Genomic DNA, 10428 nt, shown 5'->3' on the forward strand with positions numbered 1-10428 from the left:
TGCTGCTAAAGCAGTACGTCGGACACGTGTGTAGGACAATCTGCTCGTACAATTCTCTTACAAGCTCAAAAAGTTACGCACAGTGAGCATGCAATCTCGGGAGTCATAAAGGACCGTATGAAATGGTCATTGGCTGCAGCTCTCAGGGATCCCAGCATGGGCAGGAGGCAGCAAATGCTGCAGCTGACAGCATCCCCAGACCGCCTGGATGCAGAAGCTGGGCACATTAAGATTTATGGCATCTTGAGCTTGGGAAGTGAAAAAGCTTTGCTCTCTAAAATGAAAAATTCTGTGAAGGAAAGGAGAAGAAAAGGCTAAATAAGATTCTTTGTTCTACATTAGGGGTAGGAAAGGTGAACTAACAGGGATGCTGCAATGAAGGAGCTTCTCTTTGTAACCTGATTCCTAGCCTAGAGGGGGAAGGAGGTGGCGGTAAGGGGTGTGTGCCTGTGGTTGTTCTTTTTTAAACAAAGCCTGGTGCCACTGTTGGCTTCTTTATGATGGACAAAAAGACCAGAAGAACATATTTCACATTCTCAGCTTATTTACCTTTTAAATTCCAGAAGGGTACACCCCAACTATAGTGCAGAAATCTCAGCCTCTCTAAATGTACCCTCTGTGAAGAAACTTGTACCTTGCAGGTTAGCTGCTCACATGAAAAACCAATTCATCGGGCTTCTCAAGCCACTGGTACCAGGGATTCCAAACCTGGAGCGATGAGCAGGTATCAGACATGGTACAAAGCGAGTCCACAGAGGTCCTCTGGAGAACACAACTTCCCCACTCGCCTACAAAGCAAGAGCTGGTCAGGATACCGCACGGTTCAGGCCACCCCTTTACCTTTTGATTCCTCTAATGAGCAAGGAAGCCCAAGGCTGGTGCATGCTGAGGCACCAACCATCATCTGTGATCTCCTGCAACTCTCGATCCTGAATCCGCAACCTGTTCCGCTCCAAGCCAGCCTCATTTCCAGCATCCATGGAATGGATGGCTTTCCAGTGGGGGAGCAAGCCAGTTTGGTCCACCCACTTCAGCATGGTCAAAAGAAACAAGGAAAAGGTTAGCACCTCCCTAGGAAAAATGTATATCAAGTGCAAATCCTATCTGAAGTTTTCCTTCATTTAAGGACAGAGGTATTACTCTTATCAGGATTGCTCTTCCTTGCAAGCTCAGTACGTGCAGTACTTTGGCAGGAGGAAAAGTAAGGTCATGCTCTGTTCTGTGCAGCTTTCCCTTTCCATGCATCACAGCTAAACTATGGATTTAACGGGTAAATCTACCTGCTAGTGTTTCAAAGCAGTCACAGGAAGATACAATTTTTAAAGCATATTCACAGCCATCAACACTCGAAACTGGGCATATTCCAACCTCCAAATGTTTAGCACACAATCAAGAACACCATGATTAAAGCGAAATTAGAGAGTGTAGAGATTATGCCCTCTGGAAACTGGAAATCTGGCAGAAAAGGCATCATAAATAGAGCTGAAAAAGTGACACACACTTAGGCTGACTCTCAGAAATTCTTTCAAGCTCCTGAAGAGGAGGTAGGAGACTAAAACTCAGATAAAACAAACCTCCCAAGAGCAGGGACCAGAGCAGGGCATTGGCTAACCTCTCCTTGTCCCCAACTCAGATGGCTAACGAGGACCTCCCAGGCACAGGGGAGGAAAGAGGTACTACAAACATGCTAGAATTCACAATGCTTAAGCTCAGCTCTCCCAGACTTAGTCATTACTCTGCTATAAATCACTCAACCCATACTGACCAAAGGAGCAGGCTGAAGAAGATGGGGATTCACTAAAACACCAGAACTCAGAGTCGTCTTTGCTTCTGGGCCTCCAGCTGGCTCCCTCAGCGTGCCACAATTAATGGCTTCAATAGTTTCATCCAGTCTGCAAGCACGAACAAGAGGCATGAAAATTCCTTGCTTCCCCCAGCAATGTCTCCCTTCTCCCCACACAAACATCTTCAACCCAAAGCATTTTTTTACCACCTCCCCTAGCAAAACTATTTCCTTGCTAGGTGCGATCTCTGATTTGAACAGTCACTCTTTATACTACCACAGAAACTCAGCCTGGTTTGAACTGGAGAGGAATTGGTTCTACCCAAATAGGCGTGCTGCAAGCCAGGAAGACCCTCAAGGAAGAAAAGAACACAAAACTGCATCCTAGCATCAGAAGTGCCCTTCAAGGGAATGGCTTGCTCAGCTTCCCTTACGCTTGCTCTTCTAGATTCAGCCAGACCACCGTCCATAATGATTTTCACCTCCCTGCTCTCGGGCACGCCTTGGTGCTACCAGTTCTCACTCACTTGCTGTGGTATTCAGCCATACTGTTGTCTTCCTCCAGGATCTGCCTGCCAGCAAAGTCGATGGTGATTTTTTTGGCAAGCCGAGAGGCGTGACGCAGCTCCCGCAGTTCTTGCTCTCTCTTCTGGAGGGCCTCCCTCTCCTGCTTGGAGAGCCACTGGTTGGAGTCTGTGGCAAAGTAATCCGATTCGTCATCAATGACGTGGGTTCGACGCACGCTGGTGAGAAACAGCCGTAACAGTAGAAGATGAGCACAGCAGGACAGTGACACCACGCTGCCTGCCCCAAACCTGCCTTCCTACCGGCTCTCTTCCGCTCTCTCTAGCGAGCTGGACCCTCAGGGGCACAAAGAAAGGACATCCAAACAGGACCCATTCGCAGGGTTCGCTCTTGTTCCAACGTTAAGGTGTCTGTAGCTACAGGCCAGGTTTTAGAAGGCTCTCTAACATTTTCATTAAAGATGGCTCAGCCTGCCAGATAATTTACGTTATTTCACAACAGTCTCACGGGTAGTATCTTACCTTGTCCTGTCAAATTCCAACAACTTGTCTTTGTGTTTCACAGCCATCTCCAAGCCTGCTTTGAGTCTAGCTTCTTGCCGAGGCAGTAAGTCTTTGCTTATGGCATCCAAATTTCCTGAACTTTCAGCACCTGAAACAGAAAATAAATCACAGCTCAATAGTCAAGGCCGGGCCAGTTGTTTAAAGCCCAGTCTGGGTGGGGCTGGCTGCAGAAATGACCCCTAAAACAAATGCCATCCAAGAAGCTAAAAGAACTTTGCACTGAGATCAGCACCTTTCCAAAACAGGTTCAAGGCCCGATTTTCCCTCTAGCCCCTTTCACAGACTCCTTCCTCCAAACAGGAGGAAGGATTTAAATCCTACAGTGACAACATCTAGGGAGCATTCTCCTTCACCCTTCCATAACAATTTAGGCAGTCCAAATTCCACCCATCACCACCCACAGGCCTTGAGTCCCCTCCTAAAAGCCAAATTCTCTCCTAAGTGTTTCTGCCTCCACAAAGAAACAGATCGCTGACAACTGCCAGTTACCCACAGAGCAAGCCTTCCGCCTGCTGCTGTACAAGCCGCTCACAAATGAAATCCTCGCCCAGCACACCTCAGCAGGTTTTTCAGACCAGTTATTGTTAGAGATGGAGAAATCTATTCCCAGCAACAATCTCTTCTTTCTTACCATTTCTGGCAAGGCGCCAAACCCCAACCAAACAAAAGGCAGGGGGGAGATTTGCATCAGAGTCACAATGGAACAAACGTTTTTCACAGCAGACATCACACGGGCCAACACCTTTATTTCAGGGAAACAAAAAAGCCTCTATTCCCCTGATACATATTTTTTCACTCCCAAGACAAATAGCTATCCATGTTTCAGCTTTCACCTATGCATATAACACACACGGCAAGACCTGGCAGGGGCAGAAGGGAAGACCAACAAAACAGGTAAGATTATGAACAGACCAACTCTCTGATCAGCTCTTACTCTTGAGGACTTACAGGACCTCCTGCCATATCAGCAGCTCTAAAGAGAAGTTGACACTGAGACCCAGAGTAAATATTTCCCCGGTTCTTCAGCAAAGTGTATTTTTCAACCAAGAACACTGTGACCTTGGCTATATTTCAGCTAAACTCAGACAAACATCCCCATAATGAACAGGTCTTCGCTGGGAGACTGGGTATTATTTCCTCTTGCTTTCCTTGGCTCTGCTCCTATTTTTAGCTCCCAAGATAAGTGTTAGACAAGAAGAGTCATTAGAAAATGTTAACCACCACCTCTCTAGACCCTGCAAATCAGACAGCGGCACTTCATCTTCCACAGCACCACATTCCACGTGAGACTTAATCCTAATTTTCAAGGACTGCTGCGATGATCTAGGAATGCCTAACGAGCAGCCTTGGGGCCTCTGGGTAAGGACCTTATACGCTGCCGTTTGACACTCGCAGTTATCACCTGTGTTGGAGTCCACAAACGCTGCCGAGCACTTGCGGAGAGGACACAAGGAGCTGGCTTCCTTTTAATGCCCACCACAAACACTGTGCAGCAACGGGGGCGAGCGGCTCAGTGAAGTCTGAAGCAGAGCTCACAAACCATCCTGGCAATTTACATCCCAGAGAAACAGTCAAGTGCCAGCTCCCAGGAAAGAATTACCTTTAGACTTTGCCAGCAGTTCTTTATAATTCAGATGAATGGATCTAGACAATTTACACACCAGGACAGACGCTCTCATTCCTACACCACATCAAGGCAACTGTAGCACAGTGAGGCAGAGGCGGGCTCCTGCTGTTGCATAACTGATTGCATTCATTATATTACAAGTATGTAATCACTACTGACCCGCCATGAGCTTCTTCAGCAACTTCTGGCTCTTGTTCGAGTCCCGTTGAAGGATGTCCTGCTCTTCTTTAGTGCACACCTAAGGAAAAAAACAAAGACTTAGGAAGGACATCACATGCTTGACCAGCTTCAGAGCCTTGGACAACAGCTCAAGGTAAGCCATTTACAACAGCCAGGATAGTCCACACCTCCTTCCCTTCGGTGTTATTTACACAGGGAGAATCCTGAAAGCTCATTCTTTACTAAAAGCAACCCATGAGAAACGTACAGCTAGGTCCTTCTCAGTTCTGTGGGTGGGCACACTGCTAGGGGATCTCAAAGGATGAGAAATGCACTCAGAACCTCCCTGAGCAGATGAACACTGCTTAACACAGAGGTCCTCTCTCTTGGTTGGCCAACTGGAGTTAAACAGCTCCTTGAAAATAGCAACCAATCTGATTTAAAACATTTTCTCCATTGAACCAATATTTTCCTCTCTCCTGAAGTCACCTTTAATGAATCTGCAGTCATTTACTCGCCCCCTTTCTCCAAAATGTGCCCTTTCAACCAAATACTGGGTGTAACAGGTATCTGAAATGATGCACACTGCACAAGCATTGAAGAAAAGGCAGCACACTGGCCCTGGCCATGTCTCCCACCCCTTACAAGGCTACCAGGGCTGTGCCCAGGATGGGGCTGATGCCTTGCACACATTTTGGATGCCAGCATGATGCACAGGACAGCCACAGGAGGCTGCCATAAATCAGGCAAGCTCCAAAGTGATGTAAATTATGAGTAAAACCTCTCCGCTCTCCGATGTGGCACACCGTAAAAGAAACACAAACTGACTTAAAGCCACCACAGTTCTCCTTCCCCTAGAAGGAGATAGCACAGGTTCTTTCCTGCCCAGCCTTAGAGCTTGGAGAACTTTGCTAGAGGAACTTTGATCTGAGAGGGTAATTCAGCCCCGTGCCACTTCAAAGCCCTCAGCAAACTACACCACATTCAAGCACGGCAAATAAAAAAACACCTCATTACTAACCAGAGCACCACAGAACAAGCAGGGCCCAGAGCCCTCCTGCTCACAGACGATGCGCCCGCAAACCAAGCAGTTGTTGATGAGCTTGTGCTTCTGGCCCAGGCACTCACAGGCGTGACGCCCAGGGATCAGGACAGCCAGCTTTTCTTGCCCCTCCTTGGCATACAGGCTGACATATTTGGGCTTCCTCTTAGAGGAATTGCTACTGCTGCCGACTCCACTGCTGTTCTCCTGTGCCTGAGAAACAAAAAAAATTAAACAAACAAACTGTATTCACAGTGCAATACCGGCAGCAAAGAGAAAGCGCTGACCCTTGTACAGGCTGGGGAGACTCAGACAAGAGTTATTCTGCCTAATCAGAATGAAACTTGGACCAGACCCCAGATTCACTGGAACGGCAAGCTTAGGACTGCCAGAAAAGGTCAAAGGCATCCAAACAAAACAAGGACATAAGGATGTTGCTGATCCACTTGATGTCCGCTGCCTCTGGAAGCTGAAAGTGCTTGGGTCTAGATGGTAGGCGTGCTGTCAGTCCTCTGGACCTGCAATATCAACTCACGGGAATTTAACAGCTTCAAACAGCAGCTCAGATTTATTTTCAAGGGCTATTTAGCTTATAGCAATGCCCCATTTGTGACTGTGAAGTCCTGCATGTGCCTACCCCCAGAAACAGAGCTGTTGGTGGGAGCAGGGCTTCTTCCTTCACAGCCAGTTCACCCCTCAGTGTTTTATATGTTCTCCACCTGGCACAGCCACCTGAGCAGAGGTTTTCACACGCTGCATGTTCAAGTATTTAGCTGTAGTGTAAATTCTTCTCCTTGCTTCATGACTTGGCATCAGGGATTCTGTGATTCACCTCTCTGAGTTTCAGCCAGGGACTGCACTGGGTCAGGCTTTGGGTCAGGGACTAAGCTTTGAGTCAGGCTGAAGCAGAGAAACCCTGATCAGAAAAAAAGCAAGGTGGTTCAGATGACGGCTGGATTAATAATCTAATGGTGGAATTCTCTGTTTTCTCCCTCAGACCTTACACCTTGATCAAAGAAACAAAGGGTTCTTCCTCCCACCTGACATCTCCAGCAGGTACCAGCTGAGAAGGGAATTGTTGAGAAGTTAATTGCAGGAATTAATTACAGCACAGAAATCATTCCAGGGGAAGAGAACAAAGCCAACTGCTACCACTTCTCTGGCAATACTCAAGCCCAGATGCTTTGGAAAGCAAGCACAACACACTCCAGGCACAAACCTATCTCATAGCGCTAGATGAGACTGGTTTCAGCCATGAATTGCATGCTAGCCATGACCCAGACTAGGGCTTATTACCCTTATCTATTTCAGGAAGTAGCACTCCAACATAAACGCACTCCCTGGCCTTTAGTTGTCATATCTGGGACATGCTTGAAAATCCTCTCACAGCTCAAGCGCAGCTTTTCTTTGCCTCTCCTCTCCACGGTCCCTCTCGACAACAGAAGAGAGGATTTCTTAGAAACCCTGTCCCAGAAACCCTTGTTTTCATTCGCCACAGCTAGAGGATCGCTCCCGCTCCCTAATCCACACCTCAGCAAGTGCTGCTTCTGCCCCCCATGTCCACCCATGCTGCTTTTCTCAGGGAGGGTGCCAGGCTGTGGCATTACGACACCTCCTGGCTCTTTTCACCCGCTCCCAACAGCAGCAGACTACTGGTTTAGTGACGAGCAGATGCAGCATCTCCAGTCCCCCCAGTTCCGCCCAACCGGCTTTACTGCCACTGCGAGATCTAAACACTACTGTCGTGGAGAAAAAAAAAAACCCAGATAAAGCAACTTTGGTTAGCAGACCTCAGCAGAGCTTTTTCAAGTTTATTTTTTTAATTAAGTTAGAAGGTAACTACAAGGAAATGGAACATTACTGTCCATTTTTAACCCCTCCTGTTCAAAAGAATGTGGGTTTTTTATCTTACAAACAAAGACTTTTACAAACACTTTAAGCATTTGCAGCCTCCCTGCTACAAACCCTTCAATTTAAAAATATAAATTTAGGTTCCACTATTTATTCAGGTGCAACCCTCACTCTCAGGATTTGGATGTCGCTCAGTCAGGCTTGCACCTGGATAAATCATGGAATTTAATTTGGGGAGGCACAATGTGCTGGATCATGGAATTTAATTTGGGGAGGCGCAATATCCTTGATCATGGAATTTAATTTGGGGAGGCAGAACGAGCTCAGTGTTTACAGCCTGAAGGACTTCACTGCAAGCCTGACAAAGCAGGTCAAGCGCACTGCACATCCACACGCTCATTTCTGCAGAGCACACTCCAGCACTCAGGCAGCAACAGAGTGTTCTGCTGTATTTGATGCAACCCAGGACCGTGCTTGTACAGCTGGATCCATACCTAAGGAAGGAGCTTGGGTTCCCAGCACACAGCTCTGAGTCAAAACCCACCACACGCAAAATAAAATCCAGAATTTAGGTAATTACAACAAGGTTTAAGAGCAAAGATCATCATATTTGATGCACTGACTGCGGGAAATGGTTCTGCTGGATGGAAAGTGAGTCTGCCGCAAAAAGTTAGTCAGCTGTCAATGAGAAAGGCAATGACTGCTTGCTGAATGTCCTTGTGTTGCTTGAAAATAGCAGGATTTCCTGGGTTTTAGTGTTTCTACACTCTCATTTTACAGTTTCTTTCACTGCAGCGTGGACTGTTTATGAATACTGCAAAAAAAGAAGTCTCCACAAAATTGAACAACGTCTCAACCTCAATGCTAAAGGTGCAGGAGTGGAGCTGAAAGGGAAATGGCCAAACCAGCGCTGCCGCTCTGGGGAGAGGCACTCACTGCAGCTCCCAGGTGCCTCCCTCTGGTGTCCAAGGCTTCCTCTCTGAAGCAGCCTGAAATATTTCAACTGCCAATTAAAGCTTTATTCAGTGTGACCAGGAGGTTTTAAATACAGCAAGAAGGAATCTTCTACCCACTGGGTGGCTCCCTTAATTCCTCAGCCTGCATGCCTCTGCTCTGAAGAAAGAGCTTTTATTACTAATTGCAACACCTACTTCCATCATCTGCTCCCTCATCCAAGCTTCTCTGGGGGGAGTAAATTCCATTTTGACACAGTCGCTACCTGGTGATTATTTTACTCTCCATTATAGACACAAACACACATGATCTTTCTCTCCATCCTCATCTTATTTGCCCCACTGTAGTGAGACTCCCATACACCCACACAGGATACAAGGACGGCCTGTGCAAATCCATGGGCAGCTCTGAACAGCTGGTGCACAGGAACAGCTGCCCCTCTTGTCACAACTGGGCGACCAGACAACTCGCAGAGGGTGCGCCTGCAGTGGGGGACCCCTGCCAAAGTATTTGCTCAGGTTACAGCTTGCGGCTGCCAAGCTGCACGCTATCTACGCACAGAACAATGGCATACAAACACGTACCTCACAGAAGCTGCGCTGTGTATAAGACGAGATGGGGTTTGCAGGGGGAGGCAAGCATTTATTAGACCCCACGGTGTAGCTGGGACACACAAACATGCTTCCAGCTACACAATCCCCTTCATCGGGACTCCAATAACAAAGGATTCCTGCTTCTGAAAGCTTATTTCCTCTTTCCAGTCACATCTTTTGTCAGCATTTGATAGGAGCTTCCCCAGTTCAAAGTGTGCCCTCAGCCCACAGCAACACACAGTCAGGCAAAGCCTGCCCTCATGTTCCAGACACGCTCACCTTAGCCAAGTCGAGGGGGGTTTTTACTTCCTCTACGTGTGTGCTGGGCTCAGTGTACGCAGCTGTTTCCTGCTTGTTCCTTCCTTTGCGTTTCCCCTTTTTCGCTTGGTCTCCAGCCCGAGGCACTTCTGAAGTCTCTGGAGGGGCGCATAAGCACAAAAAAAGGCTGAGTAACTACCGGCATGAGAAAGATGTCCCTGAACTCTTGGGGAATGAAAATTGGCTTTAGACAGTCAGAAATAGGGCCAGTCGTGGGCATTTGGGGCAGTAATTTACACACAGAATAACCGAGACAAGCTTATTTGAGACTTTAATTCCTTCCTCCCCCTACCACTCACCATCCTTTTTACGATACGCTGGCAAAGGCTCAGATGGCAGCTGGGAGGATTTCCGCCACCTCGCCAGCAGTTCCTCTACAAACCGACTCTTCTTCCCATCGGTCCCCTGAATGAGGTCGACAACGTACTCCCGGATCTCGTCCTCGTTTGTTATTGACAAGATGTACCTGCGAGAGGATGGGATGGAGAAAAATGGGTAAGGGGGCTTCTGTTCTGAGAAAACCAACTGTCTAATAGCACACATATGCGATCTTCTCTTCAGATCAGGTTTCTGCAGAGATCACGGTAAGAAATGGGTTTAACGAGTCAAATTTTGAGGCAGGCACCTTAGGAAAGCCTTGTGAAATTTTGAGACAGGCACTTTGGGAAATCGCTTGGGGCTGTTTCACTGAAAAAAAAAAAGGTAAGGGAAATTATCTTTCTCCCCCTGTTCCAGCCCCACAACCCCCACCCCCCGCCAAACTCTCAAAAATTCATCCCGAGGCTCTTGGTTCCCACCAAGTCACATAAAAAAATCGAACCATAAACCAACAGGCTCCTGCTTAAACACAAGTGCCCTTCCTCACCCACTCCAGTCCTCTCACGGGCACCCACCCGAGGGACAACCCAGGGCGCAGATCCCCGGGTCCCCCGCTCTGAAGGTTCCATTTTCCCTCTGTGTGGGCCCTTGGGGTCGGGGCGGGAGGCCATACGAGGGGCCACCGCGGCCGACCA

General features: G+C 47.8%; 1 protein-coding gene across 1 annotated transcript in view; it reads right to left on the reverse strand.

Moving 5' to 3' along the window:
- TRIP4 (thyroid hormone receptor interactor 4) overlaps positions 1-10428 on the reverse strand; it is a 36187-nt gene that overhangs the window by 24926 nt on the left and 833 nt on the right. Inside the window, exons 2-9 of the mRNA XM_035899488.1 lie at positions 9715-9881; positions 9377-9513; positions 5679-5912; positions 4658-4736; positions 2830-2959; positions 2311-2526; positions 1766-1892; positions 841-1028 (exon numbers count right to left, since the gene is read on the reverse strand). Of these exons, the coding sequence (XP_035755381.1) occupies positions 841-1028; positions 1766-1892; positions 2311-2526; positions 2830-2959; positions 4658-4736; positions 5679-5912; positions 9377-9513; positions 9715-9881 (1278 nt within the window). The remainder of the gene's footprint in view (positions 1-840; positions 1029-1765; positions 1893-2310; positions 2527-2829; positions 2960-4657; positions 4737-5678; positions 5913-9376; positions 9514-9714; positions 9882-10428) is intronic.

Source organism: Egretta garzetta, unplaced genomic scaffold, assembly GCF_000687185.1.
Source record: "Egretta garzetta isolate BGI_Z169 unplaced genomic scaffold, ASM68718v1 scaffold287, whole genome shotgun sequence".
NCBI lineage: Eukaryota > Metazoa > Chordata > Aves > Pelecaniformes > Ardeidae > Egretta > Egretta garzetta.